The sequence below is a fragment of the Pristiophorus japonicus genome, chromosome 14 (assembly GCF_044704955.1).
Source record: "Pristiophorus japonicus isolate sPriJap1 chromosome 14, sPriJap1.hap1, whole genome shotgun sequence".
Taxonomy (NCBI): domain Eukaryota; kingdom Metazoa; phylum Chordata; class Chondrichthyes; family Pristiophoridae; genus Pristiophorus; species Pristiophorus japonicus.
Window position 1 is genome coordinate 128840060 of NC_091990.1, and position 25920 is coordinate 128865979.

General features: G+C 43.7%; 1 protein-coding gene across 3 annotated transcripts in view; it reads left to right on the plus strand.

The window, feature by feature from the left end:
- Nucleotides 1-25920, plus strand: part of LOC139280098 (zinc finger protein 143-like) — a 94386-nt gene that overhangs the window by 17962 nt on the left and 50504 nt on the right. For 2 of the 3 annotated variants that reach the window (XM_070899608.1, XM_070899606.1), the window contains exons 2-7: nt 19810-19920; nt 21169-21279; nt 22998-23081; nt 24411-24491; nt 24578-24774; nt 25110-25184. In XM_070899608.1, coding sequence (XP_070755709.1) covers nt 19810-19920; nt 21169-21279; nt 22998-23081; nt 24411-24491; nt 24578-24774; nt 25110-25184 — 659 coding nt within the window. The remainder of the gene's footprint in view (nt 1-19809; nt 19921-21168; nt 21280-22997; nt 23082-24410; nt 24492-24577; nt 24775-25109; nt 25185-25920) is intronic. The other variant, XM_070899607.1, reaches the window with a different exon arrangement.

The window sequence follows — 25920 nt, forward strand, 5'->3', positions numbered from 1 at the left end:
CTGGCTAATTTATTTTTTCCCCTTTCCTTGCTCAGGGAAGCTATGGCCAAACATTGTACTGAAACAGCATTTATCAAATTCACAAATGACATCGTATGTGACCATGATAAACTATCTCTTCTCGTCCTTCTCAACCTGTCTGCAGCCTTTGGCATGGTTGATCACAACATCCTCCTCCAGGACTGGATGTTGGACATGCAGTGTAATAAATCAGAGACATCTTCCTCCAACATCTCCCCTCTGTCGTCCAGCTGGGTGGGACTGCACTCACCTGGTTCTATTCTTATTTATCCAATCATAGCCAGACGTCACCTGCAATAGCTTCTTTTCCCACACCCGCATCGTTACTTCTCGAGTCCCCCAAGGATCTATCCTTGGTCCTTTTCTATTTCTCATCTACATGCTGCCCCTCGGCGACATCATCCAAAAACACAACCACAGGCTCCACATGTACTCTGATGACACCCAGCTCTACCTCACCACCACCTCTCTCGACCCCTCCACTGTCTCTGATTTATCACACTGCATGTCCAACATCCAGTCCTGGATGAACAGAAATTTTCTCCAGCTAACTATTAGGAAGAACAAAGCCATTGTCTTCCATCCCCACCACAAACTCCGTTCCCTAGCCACTGACTCCATCCCTCTCCTTGGCACCTATCTGAGCCTTAACCAGATCTTGGTGTCGTACTTAACCACAAGATGAGCTTCCGACCACACATCCGCTCCATCACCAAGACTTTCACCTCCACCTCCGTAACATCGCCCTACTCTGCCCCTGCATCAGCTCATTTGCTGCTGACACCCTCATCCATGCCTTTGTTACCACTAGACTTGACTATTCCAATGCTCTCCTGGCCGGCCTCCTATCTGCCACCCTACATAAACTTGAGGTCAGCCAAAACTCTGCTGCCTGTATCTTAACTTGCACCAAGCCCCGTTCACTCATCACCCCTGTGCTCGCTGATCTACATTTGCTCCTGGTCCGGCAATGCCTCAATTGAAATATTTTAAACCTTATTTTCACATCCCTTCATGGCCTCGTCCCTCCCCATCTCTATAACCTTTCCCAGCCCTACAATCCTCTGAGATCTCTACGTCCTTCAATTCTGGCCTCTTTCGCTAAACCTCCCCGCCTCTCTACCTCTCTCCTCTTTTCAGAAAGTCCTTAAAGCCGAACTTTTGGTCATCTGTCCTAATATCTCCTTGCGTGGCTCAGTGTCAAATTTTGTTTGATAACGCTCCTGTGAAGCTCCTTGGGACGTATTACTACGTTAAAGGTGCTAGATAAATGCAAGCTGTTGTTGAGATCAGCAAACTCAGCACAGACCATGGATTGAACCTAGGACTGTTCATGATTTGCAAGGATCCGCACCACACCACAAATGCCAAGATGTACTAGCTGAGTAACGACCATTAATTGAAGCTGGGAATTTTATAAACTTTCTCACTCAGTACCACACAATGCACTGTATTTACTGCTGAACCATTCTTGAATTTTCATTCTAATTTCTGAATAAAGTAATTATCATTGCACAAGGCGGTGATGGTGTTGCTCTGGTGAGGAAAGTTGCTTGATTTAAGTTTTCTGATCATGTCACTGCGCAACCTAGGCATGTGTTCTGGCTTTTTGGACCTTCCCCAAACCACTTCACCTTGGTACCTCCCTCCTTTCAAAAGCCTTTAAAAACCCATTGGCCCAGATTTTGCCGGAACGGGGGATCTCGTGGTGTGCACTGTTAGTTACACCGTTTCCCTCACTCAGCAGCTTGAACATTTTCAATGAGATTTGAGGATTGAGAAAACAACAGAGTGAATAACCGAGAAGGAGGATGAATTAGAGTAGTTGAAGTTGCGTCAAATAAGGTACAGAAAGAGAAATAAAGAGAGGGAAATAAAGATTGGATTAAGAGGGTGAGAAAAACAAGGCAGAAAGGAAAAATAAGACCATTAAAAAAAAATTAATTTTAGAAATCTCAAAACAATTTACTATTGGCAGAAATGAGACTCCACCGTTTAAATTGTTTCCTTTCTGGGCTGGAGTGGTTGATTGGCATTGCAGTACATAAATCTCCTCATTAAAAAGTTGCTTATTCTTTTAAGTACTAGCCCTAACTTTCCGTGACAAGTTTAATGGGCAATGAATGCGCAAGTACAGGAACTTCATGAAACTCATGGGGAGGTTGAGGACGAGCTGCAGTGTTTGCGAGGCTACTGGTGGATCGGCGCAAATCGTCCAGCAACTTGTGGTGATTCGCAATTCACGGGGTATGTCTTCCTGACCACACGTTGCTGGCCGATTTATACGTTAATAATGGTGAATGCTGTTATTTTGGGAACAAATTCTGAAGCATTATTTCAATCATGCTTTTTGTCCAACTGCTTCCTAAATTCCTTCCCACATGCTGTTCCGGTCGAAAATGGGTGCTATGCAAATACAGTGGCAGTGATTTTTAAAAAATCTTTGTGGGTGTACCACAACCAAGTTGAATCCTTACCTACGGTTCATACATATGTACTTTCTGGCAGGAGTTTCTTGTCAGTGATCAAAAGCAGGCTTATTCCCCTCTCTGGCTCAGGGGTGGGGCTAATTGTACTGCCACCAGTGCTGCCTGGCTGAAATTGGCTAACTCTACAGACGTGGGATCTTCCTGATTGAAAGGGTTCAGAACTACACTGCACAATGTATTTAGTCACTGAACGTTTGGGGTAATCCACTTCTTGTACGTTTAGTGTAAGAATTGAATCTAGTGTTGCATCAAAAGAAAATAAATGTTACCACTTTTATAGTGATGTGACAGAAATTAATTTATGTTCATAATTCTATGGAATAAAAGTAACAGAGCACTTTAATTGGTGCTAAATATACTCAACCAATATAGCAAACATTTAAATTGTGTATATATCTCCATGTAGTCATATTTTTAGCCATTGCCATATGTATACACAAACATTCAAAAAGATGTACAGAAAAAGACCAGCTGGCCTGGTGAGCCTGTCCTAGTCATACATAATTCAGTATCATGACTTGCAGTGTTCCCTCCCATCAACAGCCATGTAATCTTCTGGAGTCAGCAAATTATAAAACCCAGGAAAGTCAGGGGGTAAAAAATCAGGTAAATTTCTCTCTGACCCCCTAAGGTGATTAAAACAAGTTCAGGAGATCACAGTGACCATGAGGTACATACCCAACATCCCTCCTTTCTTTTGTATGCAGTCATATTAGCCACGGCAAGGAAGCTGTCCAGCTCCTTTTTGAACTGTTGCAGTGAATCCGCACTCACCACATGAGATGGTAACTATTCCAAGTGCTCTTTTCCCTAACCTATCTAGTTAAAATAATCTGTTCATACCAACACATTCTAGTCCCTTCTTTATTTTAAATACTTCAATGAAATCACCCTGAAGTCTACACTTTTTTAGTGAAAAAGAATGTTACAGAGCAGAAACAGGTAATTTGGCCCATCAAGAGTGACGGTGTTTTTCTCCACGGCCCAAGTACAAAAGGTACTACCCCACTGTGGGCCGGAGAGGTGCTCATCAAGGACAGAGAGGCAGTCAGTGCCTGCTGGAAGGAACATAGAAACATAGAAAATAAGTGCAGGAGTAGGCCATTCGTCCCTTCGAAGATTTCCTTAACCGAGACTCTGTCATTGACGTGAGTGTCCTCGACTCCATCCCGCAGCATGCTACCCGCCACTACCTCAGGACATCCCCAGCCCGGCATGAGGTTGAAAAGGCCATCCGAAAACTGAAGAACAACAAGGCCTCCGGAGCAGATGGAATCCCCGCCGAAGCACTAAAACATGGCGGAGAAGCACTATTAGCGCGAATACATGAATTTATTTCTCTTATTTGGAAGGAGAAGAGCATGCTGGGTGGGGGGGGGATCTCAGAGACGCCATAACCGTGACCATCTTCAAGAAAGGGGACAAGTCCGATTGCGGTAATTACAGAGGAGTTTTCCTTCTGTCTGCCACAGGGAAAGTCATTGCAAGAATCCTCCTCAACTGCCTTCTCCCTGTAGCTAAAGAGCTCCTCCCAGAGTCACAATGCGGATTGCGCCCACTAAGGGGCACAATGGACATGATCTTCACCACACGTCAAATTCAAGAGAAATGCAGGGAACATCACCAACCCTTGTACATGGCCTTCTTTGACCTCACAAAGGCCTTCGACACTGTCAACCATGAGGGATATTATGGAGTGTTCTCCTCAAGTTTGGCTGCCCTCAAAAGTTTGTCACCATCCTCCGCCTGCTTCATGATGACATGCAAGCCGTGATGCTGATCAACGGATCCACCACAGATCCAATTCACGTACGGACAGGGGTCAAGCAAGGCTGTGTCATCGCACCAACACTCTTCTCAATCTTCCTTGCTGCAATGCTACACCTCACCCTCAGTAAGCTCCCTGTTCGAGTGGAGCTAATCTACAGAACAAACGCAAAACTGTTCAATCTCCGTCGTCACCAGTCCAGATCCAAGGTCATCCCATCCTCTGTTATTGAATTACAGTATGCAGACGACGCTTGCGTCTGCGCACACTCTGAGGCCGAACTCTGAACCATTGTCAACACCGTCACCGAGGCATACGAGAGCATGGGCCTTACACTAAACAACCGGAAGACAAAGGTCATCTACCAACCTGCCCCTGCCATACGGCACTTCCCCTCCCCCCCCCCCCCCCCCCAATTATCAAAATCCACGACGAGGCCTTGGACAACGGGGACCATTTTCCATACCTCGGGAGCCCACTGTCAACAAGGGCAGACGTCGATGACGAAGTCCAACACCACCTTCAGTGTACCAGTGCAGCCTTCGGTTGCCTGAGGAAGAGAATGTTTGAAGACCAGGACCTCCAATCTGGCAGCAAGCTAATGGTCTACAGAGCAGTAGTGATAGCCGCCCTCTTATATGCTTCAGAGACATGGACTATGTACAAGGGCCTTCGCTATTTGCCTGCGCCCGTTGAAAGTTGTTCAGGCAGCATGCAAAATTTCTGCTACCTGCTTATTATAATGACTGGAATGCTGATCTCAGTGCTGAAAGCGCTGCTAATTGGTTTAGCACTGAACAGGCGGCGCAATATCGGGTGCAGTCTAATGGTCAGTAATGTTTGGTCTAGTCTCACTGTACGACTTAAAGGGAGGTGCTTTGTTGCAGCAGCATCTCATTGTCAGTTCGGCAGAAGACATGGCTCAGCAACCTAGAAAGAGAGGGTAAAAGGTTTTCGGATGCTGCACTCAGGACATTACTCATGGCCGTTCAAAGAAGGTGGGCTGTATTGTTTCCGCAGGCATTGAAGGCTACTTGCAGAAGGCTCTGGGAGGAGATATCTAACTCTGTCACGTAGATTGTGGGTTTTAAGGAGCGTCTTGAAGGAGGAAACAGAGGCCGAGAGGTTTAGGCAGGGAGTTCCAGAGCTTGGGGCCGAGGCAACAGAATGCATGACCACCAATGGTTGAGCGATTATAATCAGGGATGCTCAAGAGGGCTGAATTAGAGGAGTGCAGACATTTCGGGGTTGTGGGGCTGGAGGAGATTACAGATATAGGGAGGGGCGAGGCCATGGAGGGATTTGAAACTAAGGATGAGAATTTTGAAATCAAGGCGTTGCTTATCTGGGAACAAGATTAGCGAGCACAGGGGTGATGGGTGAGCGGTACTTGGTGCGAGTTAGGACATGGGCAGCTGAGTTTTGGATCACCTCGAGATTACGTAGGGTAGAATGTGGGAGGCCAGCCAGGAGTGCGTTGGAATAGTCAAGTCTAGAGGTAACAAAGGCATGGATGAGAGCTTTAGCAGCAGATGAGCTGAGGCAAGGGCAGAGACAGGTGATGTTATGGAGGTGGAAATAGTTGCGGATATGTGGTCGAAAGCTCATTTCATGGTCAAATATGACACCAAGGTTGCAAACAGTGTGGTTCAGCCTTGGACAAGTCGGGGGAGAGGGATGGAGTCAGTGGCTAGGGAACGGAGTTTGTGGCGGGGACCAAAAACAATGGCTTCGGTCTTCCTAATATTCAATTGGAGGAGATGTCTGCTCATCCAAAACTGGATTTCGGACAAGCAGTCTGACAATTTGGAGACCATGGAGGGGTCGAGAGAAGTGGTATTGAGGTAGAGCTGGGTGTTATCAACGTACATGTGGAAACTGACACTGTTTTCGGATGATGTCACCAAGGGGCAGCATGTAGATGAGAAATAGATCCTTGGGGGATAGCAGAGGTAACGATGCGTGGGTGGGAAGAGAAGCATTGCAGGTGATTCACTGGCTATGGTTAGATAGATAAGAATGGAACCATGCGAGTGCAGTCCCACCCAGCTGGACGACGGTGGAGAGTTGTTGGAGAAGGACAATGGTCAGCCATGTCAAAGACTGCAGATAAGTCGAGAAGGATGAGGAGGAATAGTTTGCCTTTGTCACGGTCACAAAGGATGTCATTTGTGACTTTGATGAGAGCTGTTTGGGTACTGTGCCAGCCGCGGAAACTGAATCGGAGGGATTCAAACATGGAATTGCGGGAAAGATGGGCACAGATTTTGGAGGCGACAACACGTTCAAGGACTTTGGAGATGAATGGGAGGTTGGAGATGGGGGCTGTAGTTTGCAAGGACGGAGGGGTCAAAGGTTGTTTTTTTGAAGAGGGGGTGATGACGGCAGAATTGAAGGAGAGGGGGACAGTACCTGAGGAGAGAACTGTTAACAATGTCAGTTAACGTGGGAACCAGAAAAGAAAGTTGGGTGGTCAGCACTTTGATGGGAATAGGGTCAAGGGTGTAGGAAGTAGATCTCATGGATAAGATAAGCTCAGAGATAAACTGGATAAAGCTCTACCTCAATACCACTTCTCTCGACCCCTCTATGGTCTCCAAATTGTCAGACTGCTTGTCCGAAATCCAGTTTTGGATGAACAGACAACTTCTCCAATTGAATATTAGGAAGACCGAAGCCATTGTTTTTGGTCCCCGCCACAAACTCCGTTCCCTAGCCACTGACTCCATCCCTCTCCCCCTACTTCTGTCCAAGGCCGAACCACACTGTTTGCAACCTTGGTGTCATATTTGACCATGAAATGAGCTTTCGACCACATATCCGCAACTATTTCCACCTCCATAACATCACCTGTCTCTGCCCTTGCCTCAGCTCATCTGCTGCTGTGAGGTCAGGGCTAGGGCAAGGGGATCCTTAGATGAAGTTTGGCCCAGTAGGCTAGGGGAAGGAAGGGAAGAGGCAGTAACGGCCGAACGGATGGTCTCAATCTTAGAGACAAAAAAGTCCACGAGCTCCTCACACTTATTGTCGGACGTGAGGGTGCAGACTGGGGAGAGGGGTTTAAAAAGGCGGTTTGTAGTGGAAAATATAACTAAAGTAGTAGACAGTGGAATGTCTATGGATATAGTTTATATGGACTTCCAGAAGGCATTCGATAAAGTTCCACCAAAGAGGCTGTTAATTAAAATTAAAGCTGATGGAATTGAAGGCAAATTAATGACCTGGTTCGGAGATTGATTAAGTGGTAGAAGACAGAGAGTAAGGATAATGGATATGTACTCGAATTGGAAGGAAGTAACTAATGGTGTCCTAAAATGATCTATGCTGGGGCCTCAACTATTCACTATACTTATTCATGACTTTGATAATGTAATAGGAGCATGAGTAAGCCAGACAGCCGCTCGAGCCTGCTCCACCATTCAATAACATCATGACTGATCTTCTACCTCAACTCCATTTTCTGGCCCTATCCCCATATCCCTGATTCCCTTAGTGTCCAACAGGTAATAGAGATTCATATATCTAAGTTTGGTGCTGACACAACGATTGGTGGCATTGCAAGGAGTGTGGACGGCAGCATAAAATTACAAAGAGACATTGATAGATTAAGTGAGTGGTAACAACTGTGACAGATGGATTTCAGCACAGATAAGTATGAGGTCATCTGTTTTGCACAAAAAAAAAGATAGATCAGAGTATGAAAAGCTCGGAACAGTGGAGCTCCAAAGAAATTTAGGGGTCCATGTACACAAGTCACTAAAATGGGCTGGAACATGAAAGGGAGTAAGTTTTGCTACAGCTATACAAAGCCTTGGTTCTCTAGAGTACTGTGTACAGTTCTGGGCACTGGAAGAAGTGCAGCGCGATTCACCAGAATGTTACCAGACCTCCAAAGGTTCAATTTTATGAGGAGAGATTACATAAACTAGGGCTTGTATTCTCTGAAATATAGAAGGTTAAGGCATGATTTGATTGAGGTTTTTGGGAATTTTGAAATGAATTGACACGGTAGATAGAGAAAGATTTTTTCTGCTGTTGGGAGTCCAGAACAAGGGGACAGAATCTTAACATCAGAGCCAGGCCATTCAGGAGCGAAATTAGGAAGCACTTCTTAATGCAAAGGGTCGTAGAAGTGTGGAACTCTCTCCCACAAAAAGCAACAAAAAGCCAAGGATATTGAGAGATATGGAGCCAAGCTAGGTGGATGGGGTTAGGATACAGATCAGCCATGGTCTCGTTGAATGAAGGAACAGGCTCGAGGGGCTGAATGGTGTACTCTTGTTCCTTTGTATGGGGAGCAATGAAAGTAGAATTGGCTAAATGCCTCAAGTGGAGAAAAACACCATCACACTCAATGGACCAAATGACCTCTTTCTGTGCTGTAACATTCTATGATTCTATCAAAGTTATATACAGGTAGCAATTGCTAAAAATATTACTAAAGCATCACTACATGAAGATTTTTAAAATATTCGATCATGGGATTTGAGCGTCGTTGGCAATGCCGGCATTTATTGTCCATCCCTAACTGCCCTTGAGAAAGTGGTGGTGAGCCTCCACCTTGAACCACAGAGGGCAGTTAAAAGTCAACCACGTTACTGTGGGTCTGGAGTCACATGCAGGCCAGACCTGGTAAGGACAGCAGATTTCCTTCCCTAAAGGATGTTAGTGAACCAGATGGGTTTTTACGACAATCCGGTAGTTTCATGGTTATCATTACTGATATTAGCTTTTTATTCCAGATTTATTTAATTGAATTTAAATTCCCCAGCTGCCTTGACAGGATGTCTCTGGATCATTATTCCAGGCCTCTGGATTACTAGTCCAGTAACATAACCACCATGCTACCATACCCATGTATACATAATGTAATTCTTTGCCATGTTTGTTGAGGTATCTTTAGTACCTACGAAAGTGCTATATGATTGCTTTCAATCCATGCATTTCTGAACATAAATAATTTTCTGCCACATCACTATGGAAGTGCTAAAAACGGCATTCTTCCACAAACATTGTGTGCATGCACTTCGGGTGTCTAAGAAATAGCTGTAAAATTGTGCAGTCAGACTCCTGGGGCTTTAATTCCAATAAAGTGGTATATCCTTGTAAATATGCCAGAGATGTGTAAGGTGCACATGATAATATGCTGATAATAGATTAAAATATGCACAGCAAATGTAAGCTGCAGTGAGTTGAATGAGACATGCCTACTTAAGGGTGCTAAAGATAAATTTTCGAATTGGGCTCCAATCCATGGTCTAATTCTATGCAGCTGCTGCTGACTGATTTACATAAAGATTAGAAACATAGAAACAGAGAAATTTACAACGCAGAAGGAGGCTATTTCGGCCCATCGTGTCCGCGCCGGCCGACAAAGAGCCAGACGGCCCTTGGTCAGCGGCCTTGAAGGTTACATATAAACCTATGAACAATGACGGAAAAGCAAAGAGCACCCAGCCCAACCAGTCCACCTCACACAACTGCGACACCCCTTATACTGAAACATTCTACACTCCACCCCAACTGGAGCCATGTGATCTCCTGGGAGAGGCAAAAACCAGATAAAAACCCAGGCCAATTTAGGGAGAAAAAATCTGGGAAAATTCCTCTCTGACCTATCCAGGCGATCAAAACTAGTCTAGGAGATCACCCTGGCCATATTCTATTCCCTGCAGTACTTGCCATTATATCTGCGCCGTCCAACTAAAGGTCATCCAGTCTAATCCCAATTACCAGCTCTAGGTCCGTAACCCTGCAGGTTACTGCACTTCAAGTGCCCATCCAACCATCTCTTAAAAGTGGTGAAGGTTTCTGTATCCACCACTCTTCCAGGCAGCGAGTTCCAGATCCCCACAACACTTGGCGTAAAGAAGCCCCCCCTCCCCCTCAAATCCCCTCTAAACCTTCCACCAACCACCTTAAAACTATGCCCCCTCGTAATAGACCCCTCCACCAATCCACTATGTCCAGGCCGCTCAATATTTTGTACACCTCAATGAGGTCTCCTCTCAACCTCCTCTGTTTCAATGAGAACTGTCATGTATGTATGCTCGGGTTTACTAGTCACCAGGTGGCGCCACTGTCGGAGGTCATTGGGCTGTGCGCACATGTGTGCGGCCCAGGTATAAAAAGCCAGCCATCTTGTAATGTAATCACCTTGGGCTCTAATAAAGTAGAAAAGATTCTCCTTTCCAAGCAGCATCCTAGTAAATCTCCTTTGCACTCTCTCGAGTGCAATTACGTCCTTCCTATAATACGGCGACCAGAACTGCATGCAGTACTCCAGCTGAGGCCTAACCAAAGTATTATACAATTTAAGTATAACCTCCCTGCTCTTGTATTCTATGCCTTGGCCAATAAAGGCAAGCACCTGGTCTGCTACTTTCAGGGATCTGTGGACAAGCACGCCAAGGTCCCTTTGTTCATCTACACTATTAAATGGCCCACCGCTTAATGTGTATACCCTTTTCTTAATAGCCCTCCCAAAGTGCATCATCTCACACTTCTCTGAATTAAATTCCATTTGCCACTCTTCTGACCACCTGACCAGTAGATTGATATCCTCCTGCAACTCATGACTTTCCTCTTCATTATCAACCACTCAGCCAATTTTAGTGTTATCTACAAACTTCTTAATCATACTCCCTATATTCAAACCTAAATCGTTGATATATACCACAAAAAGCAAGGGTCCCAGTACTGAGCCCTGCGGGACTCCACTGGAAACATCCTTCCAGTCACACAAACATCCATCAATCATTACTCTTTGCTTCCTACCTCCAAGCTAATTTTGAATCCAACTTGTCACTTTACCCTGTATCCCATGGGCTTTAACCTTCATGACCAGTCTACCATGTGGGACCTTATCAAAAGCCTTGCTAAAGTCCATATATACTACATTGTATGCACTACCCTCATCAACCCTCTTGGTTACCTCCTCAAAAAATTCAGTCAGGTTAGGCAAACACGATCTTCCCTTAACAAATCCGTGCTGACTGTCCCTAATTAATCCTTGCCTTTCCAAATGCAGATTTGTCCTATCTTTCAGGATTTTTTCCAATAATTTTCCCACTACTGAGGTTAGGCTGACAGGCCTGTAATTACTCGGCCTATCCCTTGTTCCCTTCTTAAACAAGGTTACTACATTAGCAGTCCTCCAATCCTCCGGCACCATGCCCAGATCCAAAGAGGACTGGAAAATGATGGTCAAGGGTTCTTCTATTTCCTCTTTTAATTCACTCAACAGTCCGGGATGCATTTCATCTGGGCCTGGGGACTTAGCTACTTTCAACGCTGCTAAACCCCTTAATACTTCCTCTCTCACTATATTTATTTCATTCAGAATATCATACTCCTCCTCGGTAGCAGTATCTGCATTATCCCTTTCCTTTGTGAAAACAGATGCAAAGTATTCGTTAAGAACTCTACCAACATCTTCCGCCTCCACACAAAGTTTACACTCATGGTCTCTAATAGACCCTACCCTTTCTTTAGTTACCCTATTACTCCTAATATATTTATAGAACATCTTACTGGCCAAGAATTTTTCTTGCTCTCTCTTAGCATTCCTAATATCCTTTTTAATTTTGCCTCTTAACTTTCTATATTCCTCTAAAGATTCTATAGTATTTAACTGTTGGTATATGACATAAGCGTCCCTTTTTTTCTTAATCCTCCCCTGTAAGTCCCTAGACATCCAGGGGACTCTAGAATTATTTTTCCCAGCCTTTTTCTTTAAGGTCACATATTTGGCCTGAGCCTTCCCGGATCTCCTCCTTGAATGGCTCCCACTGTTCTGACACAGAGTAACTGTTTCCAGTCCACTAAGGCCAAATCACTCCTTTACTTAGCAAAATTAGCTTTTCCCCAATTCAGAACTTTTATTCCAGGCCTGTTCTTGTCCTTATCCATAACCAACTTGAATCTGACTGAATTATGGTCACTGGCACCCAATTGCTCTCCCATTAATACCCCTTCAACCTGCCCAGCTTCATTCCCCAAAACTAAATCCAAGACTGCCCTCTCTCGTGTTGGGCTTACTACATACTGATTTTAAAAATTCTCTTGAAAGCATTTCAAGAATTCCTCACCCTCTATACCCTTCACACTAAATTTGTCCCAATCAATATTTGGATAGTTAAAATCCCCTACTATTACTACCCTATGGATTTTGGACCACAGCAATTTGCCTACATATTTGCTGCTCTATCTACCTCCCACTCTTTACACGCCTAGCAGTGTGATTGCCCCTTTTTTATTTTTCAATTCGACCCATATGGCCTCATTTGATGATCCCTCTAACATATCATCCCTCCTCACCGCTGTAATAGTTTCTTTAATCAGTACCGCCACCCCTGCCCCTCCCCTTTTTACCCTCCTCTCTATCTTGTCTAAAAATCTTGTAGCCAGGAATATTGATCTGCCAAACCTCCCCCTCTTTCAGCCATATTTCTGTAATGGCTACAATGTCATACTCCCAAGTGTCTACCTGTGCTCTTAGCTCATCCGCCTTATTCGCTTTACTCCTTGCATTAAAGTATATACTATTCAGCACAAGAAGACCTCCTTGCTTACTACATACTAAGCCCCGTTTCCTCTGTCTTACAGATTAGCTTTCTAGATTCTTGCTATCCAATTTCTGCTTTACTACCTTCCCTTTTGAATTCGTTCTCAGGTTCCCATCCCCCTGCCAAGCTAGTTTAAATGTTTCCCAATAGCACTAGCAAAACTCCCCGCGAGGATATTGGTCCCGGCGCTGTTGAGGTGCAACCCGTCCGGTTTCTACAGGTTCCATCTCCCCCAGAAGCGGTCCCAATGCCTCAAGAATTTAAAGCAATCCCTCCTACACCAACTTTCCAGCCACGTGTTCATCCTCTCTATCCTTCTATTCTTATACTCATTAGCACGTAGCACTGGTAGTAACCCCGGAGATTACTAGCTTTGAGGTTCTACCCTTTAACTTTCTTCCTAGCTCCCTGAATACTTCCTAGTTCCCTGAATTCTTCCTGTAGGTCCTCATCCCTCATTTTACCAATGTTGTTGGTCCCGATATGGACCACAACCTCTAGCTGTTTACTCTCCCCCCCTCCCCCCCCCCCATCCCCAGGATACCCTGCGTCGGCTCTGTGACATCTTTGACCCTGGCACCTTGAGTCACATCTACGGCCGCAGAAACGCCTGTCTGTTCGCCTAACTATAGAATTCCCTATCACTAGGACTCTTTTGTTCTTCGTCCCTCCCCCTTGTGAAGCTGAGCCACCCGTGGTGCCTTGGAATTGGCTCTGGCTGCACTCCCCAGAGGCGCCATCGTCCTTACCGATATTCAGAAGTGATTATCGGTTTGAAAGTGAGATGGACTTACGGGGAGACTCCTGCGCTACCTGCCTAGTACGCTTACTACGTCTGGTGGTCACCCACTTCCCCTCTACCTGCACGCCTTTAAGATGCGAGGTGACCACCTCCTGAAACGTGCTATCCACGTAGCTCTCAGCCTGGCGGATGCATCGTATTGACTCCACCCGTTGCTCCTACTCCAAAACGCGGAGCTCGAGCAGTTGAAGCTGGGGACACCTCCTGCACACATGGTTGTCTAGGCTGCGCGAAGCATCCAGGACTTCCCACATGCCGCAGGATGTGCGCTCCATGGGACTGAGCTGCACTGCCATTCCTCTATTTAGCCTTATCAAGTTTAAAATCTACTTAAAAAGAAATAGAGAAAAGAGAGCTACTCACCAACTCACCTCACCGACCTCTGTGGCCTCTCGAACTCACCGACCTCTGTGGCCTCCCGATCTCTTGGCCTCCGAACTCCCAACCTACTTAAAAAGAAATAGAGAAAAGAGAGCTACTTACCAACTCACCTCACCGGCCTCTGAATTCCTGACTCGCCGACCTCACAGGGTCTAGTTGGGTTTTCAGTAGGGTTTTCTTTTAATTGGTTGAACTAACTCTTTTACCAAAATCTACAACCAAGGACACTTCTTTTTTACAAAGAAAGATTATAAATACTGAAAAGAGTTATTATAAAGGAATTTGAAAGTGGTATGGGGAAAAGATGAGCGTTACGATAGAAGACACTAAAATCATCCCAATAATTGATAATCAGGGGCTATAGGGAGCGGGGATCACTATCACTAGAGAAAATGTACTAGGCACACTAATGGGACTAAAGGTGGACAAATCCCCTGGAGCTGATGGCCTGCATCCTAGGGTCTTAAAAGAAGTGGCTGCAGAGATTGTAGATGCATTGGTTGTAATCTACCAACATTTTATTGATTCTGAAGAGGTCCCAGCAGATTGGAAAACCGGAAATGTAACAGTCCTATTTAAGAAAGGAGGGAGACAGAAAGCAGGAAACTATAGACCAGTCATTGGGAAAATGCTGGAGTCATAGAAACATAGAAAATAGGTGCACGAGTAGGCCATTCGGCCCTTCAAGCCTGCACCGCCATTCAATGAATTCATGACTGAACATGCAACTTCAGTACCCCATTCCTGCTTTCTCGCCATTCCCCTTGATCCCCCTAGTAGTAAAGACTACATCTAACTCCTTTTTGAATATATTTAGTGAATTGGCCTCAACAACTTCCTGTGGTAGAGAATTCCACAGGTTCTCCACTCTCTGGGTGAAGAAGTTTCTCCTCATCTCGGTCCTAAATGGCTTACCCCTTATCCTTAGACTGAGATCCCTGGTTCTGGATTTCCCCAACATTGGGAACATTCTTCCTGCATCTAACCTGTCTAAACCCGTCAGAACTTTAAACGTTTCTATGAGATCCCCTCTCATTCTTCTGAACTCTAGTGAATACAAGCCCAGTTGATCCAGTCTTTCTTGATATGTCAGTCCCGCCATCCCGGGAATCATTCTGGTGAACCTTCGCTGCACTCCGTCAATAGCAAGAATGTCCTTCCTCAAGTTAGGAGACCAAAACTGTACACAATACTCCAGGTGTGTCCTCACCAAGGCCCTATACAACTGCAGTAACACCTCCCTGCCCCTGTACTCAAATCCCCTCGCTATGAAGGCCAACATGCCATTTGCTTTCTTAACCGCCTGCTGTACCTGCATGCCAACCTTCAATGACTGATGTACCGTGCCACCCAGGTCTCGTTGCACCTCCCCTTTTCCTAATCTGTCACCATTCAGATAATAGTCTGTATCTCTGTCATTTATCCACATTATACTTCATCTGCCATGCATTTGCCCACTCACCTAACCTATCCAAGTCACTCTGCAGCCTCATAGCATCCGCCTCGCAGCTCACACTGCCACCCAACTTAATGTCATCTGCAAATTTGGAGATACTACATTTAATCCCCTTGTCTAAATCATTAATGTACAATGGGGCCCCAGCACAGAACCTTGCGGTACCCCCACTAGTCACTGCCTGCCATTCTGAAAAGTACCCATTTACTCCTACTCTTTGCTTCCTGTCTGACAACCAGTTCTCAATCCACATCAGCACACTACCCCAAATCCCATGTGCTTTAACTTTGCACAATAATCTCTTGTGTGGGACCTTGTCGAAAGCCTTCTGAAAGTCCAAATACACCACATCAACTGGTTCTCCCTTGTCCACTCTACTGGAAAAATCCTCAAAAAATTCCAGAAGATTTGTCAAACATGATTTCCCTTTCACAAATCCATGCTGACTTGCACCTATCATGTCACCTCTTTCCAAATGCGCTGCTATGACATCCTTAATAATTGATTTCATCATTTTACCCACTACTGAGGTCAGGCTGACCGGTCTATAATCTCCTGTTTTCTCTCTCCCTCCTTTTTTAAAAAGTGGGGTTACATTGGCTACCCTCCACTCGATAGGAACTGATCCAGAGTCAATGGAATGTTGGAAAATGACTGTCAATGCATCCGCTATTTCCAAGGCCACCTCCTTAAGTACTCTGGGATGCAGACCATCAGGCCCTGGGTATTTATCGGCCTTCAATCCCATCAATTTCCCCAACACAATTTCCCGACGAATAAGGATTTCCCTCAGTTCCTCCTTCTTACTCGACCCTCTGACCCCTTTTATATCCGGAAGGTTGTTAGTGTCCTCCTTAGTGAATACCGAACCAAAGTACTTGTTCAATTGGTCTGCCATTTCTTTGTTCCCCGTTATGACTTCCCCTGATTCTGACTGCAGGAGACCTACGTTTGTCTTTACTAACATTTTTCTCTTTACATAGAAGCTTTTGCAACCCGTTTTAATGTTCCCTGCAAGCTTCCTTTCGTACTCTATTTTCCCTGCCCTAATCAAACCCTTTGTCCTCCTCTGCTGAGTTCTAAATTTCTCCCAGTCCCCGGGTTCGCTGCTATTTCTGGCCAATTTGTATGCCACTTCCTTATTAAGGAAGTGTAGTAGCAGGATATTTAGAAAATTATAATACAGTCAAGCAGAGTCAGCATGGTTTTAGGAAAGGAATATCATGTTTGACAAATTTGCTGGAACTCTTTGAGGATGTGACGAGCAGGGTGAATAAAGGGGAACCAGTAGATGTGTACTTGGATTTCCAGAAGGCATTCGATAAGGTGCCACATAAAAGGTTACTGCACAAGATAAGAGGTTGCGAGGTTGGGGGTCATATATTAGCATGGATAGAGGATTGGCTAACAAACAGAAAACAGAGAGTCGTGATAAATGGGTCATTTTCAGGTTGGCAAATTGTAACTAGTGGGGTGCCACAGGGATCAGTGCTGGGGCCTCAACCATTTACAATCTATTATTGACTCGGTCGAAGGGACTGAATGTAATGTAGCCAAGTTTGGTGATGATACAAAGATGGGTGGGAAAGCAAATTGTGAGGAGGACACAAAAAATCTGCAAAGGGATATAGATAGGCTAAGTGAGTGGGTAAAAATTTGGCAGATGGAGTATAATGTGGAATATGTGAGGTTATCCACTTTGGTAGGAAAAATAAAAAAGCAAATTATTATTTAAATGGGGAGAGATTACAAAATGCTGCAGTACAGAGGGATCTGGGGATCCTTGTACACGAAACACAAAAAGTTAATATGTAGGTACAGCAAGTAATTTGGAAGGCAAATGGAATGTTGGCCTTTATTGCAAAGGGGATAGAGTATAAAAGTAGGGAAATCCTACTGCAACTGTACAGGCATTGTTGAGACCACAACTGGAGTACTGCGTACAGTTTTGGTCTCCTTATTTAAGGAAGGATATACTTGCATTGGAGGCAGTTCACAGAAGGTTCATGAGATGAAGGGGTTGTCTTATGAAGAACGGTTGAGCAGGTTGGGCCTATACTCTTTGGAGTTTAGAAGAATGAGAGGTGGTCTTATTGAAACGTATAAGATTCTGAGGGGGCTTGACAAGGTAGATGCAGAGAGGATATTTCCCCTCATGGAAGACTCTAGAACTAGGGGGCATAGTTTCAGAATATGGGGTCGCCCATTTAAAACGGAAATGAGGAGGAATTTCTTCTCTCAGAGGGTTGTGAATCTTTGGAATTTTCTACTCCAGAGAGCTGTGGTGACTGGGTCATTTAATATATTTAAGGTGGAGATAGACAGATTTTTGAATGATAAGGAGGTCCAGGGTTATGGGGAGTGGATAGAGAAGTGGAGTTGAGGCCAAGATCAGATCAGTCATGATCTTATTGAATGGTGGAGCAGGCTCGAGGGGCCAAATGGCTTACTCCTATTTCTTACGTTCTTATGTTCCTTTGTGCTAAGTATGACTCCAGCCAGTGGAGAGTTTTCCCCCTGATTCCCATTGACTTCAATTTTACTCGGGCTCCTTGATGCCACACTCGGTCAAATGCTGCCTTTATTTAAGGGCAGTAACTCCTCACCTCTGGGATTCAGCTCTTTTGTCCATGTTTGGACCAAAGCTGGAATGAGGTCTGGAGCCGAGTGGTCCTGACGGAACCCAAATCAAGCATCGGTGAGCATGTTATTGGTGAGTAAGTGCCGCTTGATAGCACTTAAGTGGCTCGGTGTCAAATTTTGTTTGATAACATTCCTGTGAAGCGCCTTGGGATGTTTTACATTGTAAGTGCTGCTTGTCAGCACTGTCGACAACACCTTCCATCACTTTGCTGATGATTGAGAGTAGACTGATGGGGTGGTAATTGGGTGGTTTGGATTTGTTCTGCTTTTTGAGGAGAGGACAAACCTGGGCAACTTTCCACATTGTCGGGTAGATACCAGTGTTGTAGCTGTACTGGAACAGCTTGGCTAGAGGCACGGCTAGTTCTGGAGCACAAGTTCTCAGCACGACAGTCAGGATGTTGTTGGGGCCCATAGGTTTTTCTGTATCCAGTGCGCTCAATTGTTTCTTGATAGTCCGTGGATTGAATGCAACTGCCTGAAGACTGGCTTCTGTGATGGTGGGGACCTCAGGAGGAGGCCGAGATGGATCATCCACTCAGCACTTCTGGCGGAAATTGGTTGCAAACACTTCAGTCTTGTCTTTTTCACTTGCATGTTGGGCTCTGCCATCATTGTTCATGGAGGCTCCTCCCCCGTCAGTTGTTTAATGGTCCACCACCATTCACCACTGGATGTGGCAGGACTGCAGAGCTTTGATCTGATCCATTGGTTGTGGGATCGCTTAGCTCTGTCTACAGCATGCTGCTTCCGTTGTTTAACATGCATGTAGTGCTGTGTTGCAGCTTCCCCAGGTTGGCATCTCATTTTTAGGTATGCCAGGTGATGCTCCTAGGCATGCTGTTTTACACTCCTCATTGAACCAGGATTGGTCGCCTGGATTGATGTTAATGGTAGAGTGAGGGAAATGGCAGGCCATGAGGTTACAGATTGAGCTAGAACACAATTCTGCTGCTGCTGATGGCCTACAGCGCCTCATGGAAGCCCAGTTTTGAGCTGCTAGATCTGTTCTGAATCTATTCCATTTACGGTGGTAGTGCCACACAACACGACAGAGGGTGTCCTCGGTGTGAAGACAGGACTTCGTCGCCACAAGGACTGTGCGGTGATCACTGCAACCAATATTGTCATGAACACATGCATCTGCGACAGGTAGCTTGGTGAGGACGAGGCCAAGTAGGTTTTTCCCTCATGTTGGTTCTCTCACCACCTGCTGCAGGCCCTGTCCTGCTGCTTGGTACTTCCCCTGATGGCTTGGCTGAATTTAGTGAACTTCTCCGTGTGGAGAATTGCTAATTTTTGGTCTGCTACTCAATTTTAATATCCAGTGCCTCTTTGTTTTCTTTAATTTCACTGTTTAGGCATTTTTCAGAGAGAAAGTTGAACAGAGTGATATTTAGTGTGAGACATCTGGTTAAAACTGCTGCATGAGCAGTCTTGTATAACTAGCAGATCTTTTAAACTACAATTGAAACTTAATAAACTGCAGATTTCACAAATTATTGTACCATTGTAGCTTTTTAAAGTCCCACTTTGTTCCCAGTAGATGATTGCATCACTGTCTCACTATAATTTTAAGAGAAATGTGCAATTTATATTTAGCTGAATATTTGTGATATTTTGTGTTCCTGCTGCAAAGAGGTGATGTCCATAAAATTCTAATTCATATATCATTTTATTAGCTATGTTATTGGCACAGATAAACAGAGAAGCCCAAAGTATGGCAGAGTTCCAGGGAGTGGGCGATGGTCAGCACGTCACACTATGCCTAACGGAAACTGTCGCAGTAACAGGTAAATCGCTACAAGTTTAGATTTTGTGCTATTTTCTGAACATTTTTCAGGTTGAGGTTCACCCCAATGATTTGGAAGAAGAGGCTGTTTTCACACACAGTTTGGTGCTTTCTTAAGTAACCAATGTGACAACACAATGGCTTACTATTTAAACATAAATTAATGAATGATGCAGGGTGATCACTACCAGTTGACATATTATTTACTTATTTTCACTTTTATTGTGTGTAGTTTAAAACAAAATATTTCTGTCAGTCTTACTGTTTTCAGTGGAGATGCAGAGTCCTTTTAAGTGTGATGTTTCTCTTCAATCTGTTTCGAGTTGTCTGGACAATACTGTTAACATTACTGTGTGAACAGGTGAAAGGAGGAAAGGGAAAATACTGTCATCTGTTGACAACTCTATGTTTGATTGTTTTTTTTGGAGGGGGTAGGAGAAGAGAAAAACAAGGGGTCATTTTATATTAAATAGCTTATTTTTAAATGCCCTAATTTATGATGTAAATTATTTGTTCTCCTCCAAAACTTACACTAATCTCCCATAAAAAGTACATGCAATGATGTGCTTGCAAGCTCTAACAGTGCTATTCTGCAAGTGTTCTGGTCAGTGTTTCTGTAAATGTCACTGTCACAAAGTGTTTTGTTTTGTATAGTATAATGTAACAGTTGATCAATACAGGTGTTCTTACACAGAAGAGGAGAAAAATATCTGACTAAAGCAAACTAAAATTAGTTTATTTTTGAAATGTAATGGTCTGGCGTAGTAGTCTAACTTTGTGATTCAGTGCTATCGAATGGTAGGCCACAGATTTACGCCTGCAGATTGCCACACGGCTAATTCTTGATTTTCATTCAAGTGTACCAGGAAATATGTTGAGTTTCCTCTTGTACATGGAATTGAAATTGGCAAACAAATTATTCTAGGCTGCCCTCATCCCTGGACTCAGTGTCAAAAATGACATTGCCAGAAGCTTTTGATCTGGTCATTGGAGGGATGCTATGTAGTGAGGATCAACCTAATGGGGAAAGAAAATAAAATGAATAAAAAAAATATGGAAGGGTACAGAATCCTAAACGTTATACTGAAGGTTGTTGTGAGAATTGCTGCGCACTTTCTCCAATGGCCTTTTTTCAATGACCCTGTTTAATGTGTGAGTGTGATGTATGTAAGGACAAGACTGTTGGATATCTATGCAACATTGCTTTATAATGTACCTCTCCTGAACAGTAATGAATCTTTTTAATTAGATGGTGACCGGCTGGAAAATATGGACGGTGTGAGTTTGCAAGCTGTTACTCTTGCCGATGGAACTACAGCATATATACAACACAATCCTAAAGGTGTAGATTTTCATGATGGTGATGATTTTTTAATTATACAACAATTCTGCCATTTAATCAACGTGTATTTTGCATAATTTGGCCTTCTGACATAATTTTGCCTGTAGCTCTTGAATTTATTTTAACATGATGGTAAACACAGACAGGAAGCAAAGAGTAGGAATAAACGGGTCCTTTTCAGAATGGCAGGCAGTGACTAGTGGGGTACCGCAAGGTTCAGTGCTGGGCCCCCAGCTATTTACAATATACATTAACGATTTGGACGAAGGAATTGAATGTAATATCTCCAAGTTTGCTGATGACATTAGGCTGGGTGGCAGTGTGAGCTGGAGGAGGATGCTAAGAGGCTGCAGGGTGACTTGGACAGGTTAGATGAGCGGGAAAATGCATGGCAGATGCAGTATAATGTAGATAAATATGAGGTTATCCACTTTGGTGGCAAAAACAGGAAGGCAGAATATTATCTGAATGGTGACAAATTAAGAAAAGGGGAGGTGCAACGAGACCTGGTACATCAGTCATTGAAAGTTGGCATGCAGGTACAGCAGGCGGTGAAGAAGGCAAATGGCATGTTGGCCTTCATAGCGAGAGGATTTGAGTATAGGAGCAGGGAGGTCTTACTGCAGTTGTACAGGGCCTTGACGAGGCCACACCTTGAATATTGTGTACAGTTTTGGTCTCCTAATCTGAGGAAGGACATTCTTGCTATTGAGGGAGTGCAGCGAAGGTTCACCAGACTGATTCCTGGGATGGCAGGACTGACATATGAAGAAAGACCGGATCGACTAGGCTTATATTCACTGGAATTTAGAAGAATGAGAGGGGATCTCATAGAAACATATAAAATTCTGACAGGACTGGACAGGTTAGATGCAGGAAGAATGTTCCCGATGTTGGGGAAGTCCAGAATCAGGGGTCACAGTCTAAGGATAAGGGGTAAGCCATTTAGGACCGAGATGAGGAGAAACTTCTTCACTCAGAGAATTGTGAACCTGTGGAATTCTCTACCACAGAAAGTTGTTGAGGCCAGTTCGTTAGATGTATTCAAAAGGGAGTTAGATGTGGCCCGTGCGGCTAAAGGGGTCAAGGGGTATGGCGAGAAAGCAGGAAAGGGGTACTGAAGTTGCATGATCAGCCTTGATCATATTGAATGGTGGTGCAGGCTCGAAGGGCCGAATGGCCTACTCCTGAACCTATTTTCTATGTTTCTATGTTTCTAACACTTTTAACATCTAAGGAGGTAAATGTGAACCAATCATATAAAAGTTAAATAGAATATATTCCCTCCCCCCCCCCCCCCAATTTTGTCCACTTTTCTGCCTTCCTCTGTTGACATACTGGGGTACAATTCCACAGCCACCAGCTGCTCTTTAGTACCTCACCCAATTGTGTGAACCTATGCATTGAGTGTCAGCAGGCTATTTAACAGTAGCGGCATTAAAACACAGCTGACAGTTTCTCTCCCTTTACCCACTTTTCAGCAGGGGTCACTGATCAGGAATAGGAAGCCTAACTGATTTCCTTTTGTTTACCTTAGCCTGGGGACACTGTGGCCAATTTTTGCACCCCATTGCTGCTGTGACTGAAATCAGATGACTCAGACCTGACCAGGGTTAGTACCTGGGACATTCCTGATCTATATGGCTCAGCAACACAACCCTAGGTAGATTTACCTGCTGAGCTTTTGAAAGACCCTACATATCCCTATATGATGATATATACTTGATGTGTTTCAGATGGGAAATTAGTTGACGGTCAAGTGATTCAATTAGAGGATGGTTCGACAGCATATGTCCAACATGTTTCAGTACCAAAATCAGGTGAGTGACGATCTAGTGATGTATACTTGAAATTATCCCAATGTTGCTATATATCAACTTAAGTTGCCAGCAGTTGCAAGTAAATCTGTTTGTTAGCTGTGACCATTTATTCGAACAGTCAAAAGCAAAAGTGCAACTGTCTCAATATTTTGAATGTAATGGTATAGGCTATAACTCTCCTAAACTAGACATGACAAAACATGATAAATATCCCACTAATATCATGCAGTGAGTCAGAGAGAGCAGGAGTGATGGCTTTGTTATTATCTTGTAGCTTGGGTTACAATAGTCAATAACAGTCGACTTTGGAGACGGTCACTCGCCAGCTGCTGCTGTCTTGGTCAGGAAATTGTGCGGGAGTTGAGGGGGACCCTAAAATTGGAAAAAAGATTCATTTGCTTTTTGAGGGACCTTGCTGTGTACAATTTGGTTTCTGCATTTACCAACATTATACCAGTAACTGCACTTTCAAATAATTCATTATCTGTGAAGTAGTTTGGGACATCCTGAGGCCTGAGCTTTCTTAAATGTCATATATTCTCCCATTACTCCAGGATTATCCTGGCTTAGCCTTGAGCCCTCTTTCTCCCTCTGCAACAGGCTTCTCAGGACCACTTCAGTTCATTTCCTGCTCCAGTTGGACACGGTTCATTTGCAGACCGGGTGAGCACTCCCCCAGCATGCAAATGATCTCAAGACTGGTAGCTGTGGTGAAGTCAGGGTGGCATCTTCCCTCCCCGCTGGAGATGCTCCTATTCAAAAAACCTAGGTGTGTTCCATATACACACAGAAAGGCAGACTACTCCCTTTGTGAGCACTAACTTTAAATCCTAGATATAGTTAAAATTCATATAGAAAGATACAATATAGAATTTCTTATGATCTGCAATGTGACAGATCCTTGTCTCCATTATATTAGTTTTTTTTTAAATCGAAGTTGTCAGTATACATACATCATTGTCAGCCCTTTAGTGGCCATTCTTTATGTTTGGATCTAGATAGCGTCTGTTGGAAAGCTCATTGATGATGGAAGACAATCCTGTCCTCACCTGAATCCCACACATGAAGCTTTATACCAGATATTATTGGATAGCTGTCTGGAGCATGAGCATAGGCTGACTATTCATTTCTTCTCCCTAGCTCAATGGCATTGACATATACAATGATGACTTTGTTAATGTGAATGCTTCAGTAACAGCAATGATGGTGTTTTTATTTGTTGAGTCATTGTGGAATACCTCATTAATTTATTTTTCAATAACCCCAAATAACTGAAATGTAGTTATTAAAAAAAAAAAAATTCCTTACGTTGACTTTGTCCTATTGCAGGAGATTGTTTGCGTTTTGAGGATGGGCAGGCAGTCCAACTAGAGGATGGATCCACTGCATTTATTCATCATACACCAAAAGGTTAATTATTAAACAAAGTTTACAGTAAAGCTGTTACAAGAGGAAAATATGATTATTCACTACTTCCTGTCTTCTCTCTGATTAAGATGGCTATGATCCAAATGCAGTGCAAGCAGTCCAGCTGGAAGATGGAACTACTGCCTACATCCACCATACAATACAAGTTCCACAATCTGACACCATTCTTACTGTTCAAGCTGATAGCACCCTGGCAACACTGCACACAGGAGAAACCACAGTCGATCCTGAGACTATCAGTGTACTTGAGCAGTATGCCACAAAAGTAAGTGTCTGTTTAAATGTCAACCATGTAATATCACTTGAAGCCTCAATCTGACTTTCTATAAGATTGTTATATACTTTTAAAATGTTGGTGTTTAGTATAATGTTCAAAATACATTTGTAGTATTGAAGTAATCTGTAAATATTGTTCCTGAGAAGCACTATTAAAACCTCTGAACCCAAGAGGAGTGTTGGTATCGGTGAGTACTGCAGGAGTAAAATATTAGGAAGCTGGGTGGATGTCAATAGTTGTGAAAAGTAAACAAATTATATCACTGTTTATTTAAAAAATATTTATCAACATTTTATTCAACTGCATTTATTTTGTGTCTGTAGGTAACTGCTGATGGAGGTGATGGTATCAGCAGTACAGGACTGGTGAATGAGAGTGATCATGAGAAAAAAATGCAGGTAAGGCAATTATTGCTGTATAATAAGAATTGGAGCAATAACACCGATTGGTTCTGCAAAATATCATTTTATTTTGTCTGATTTCATTGTTACTGCCCCTCTCATGACTCTTCCGGCACCTGTCTAGTGTGCAAAACTCAAGTTCCTTAGTTCATGTTTCATGATAGCTCAGTTCCTAAGTTTAAACAAGGTTCTCTAAGCTAATGGACAGCGTATCCTGTTTAAAAAACAGTTTACTAAGGACTGGCTAAACTTTCTTTAGAAAATCAATAAGAGCAAGTTGCTGATGGTATTTTGCAGTATCCATACCTGTAAAAAGGACAAGAACCACCGAGAAGATACCAGTTGAACAGGGACACAGTGTATTAATCTGATGGGGATGGTATTATGGATAAAAGGAAAGAGTGATAAACTTATAAAGATTGATATCGGTAGTAGATTCTGTAGAAAGCCTTTGAATTAAGTTTTGAATTATGTAATTAAATTCCTTGTTGCTGTGGAAATCTATAAAATAGGTTTTAAAAAGCTCATTTGCTGCCGGTCTTTGGAGACTGATTTAATGTGAAGAAAGAGAACTTTTGTGTGAGCTCTGCTTAAAAACTCATATCAGAATGATACAAGTTGTAACAGTACTGTGTGTGGTATCCGATTATGACATGAAAATGTGAAGTTAAGAAGGGATAATGCACCCTAATCACAGTCACAGGGGATGATATGTGTGCAGTGTCAGTATGTG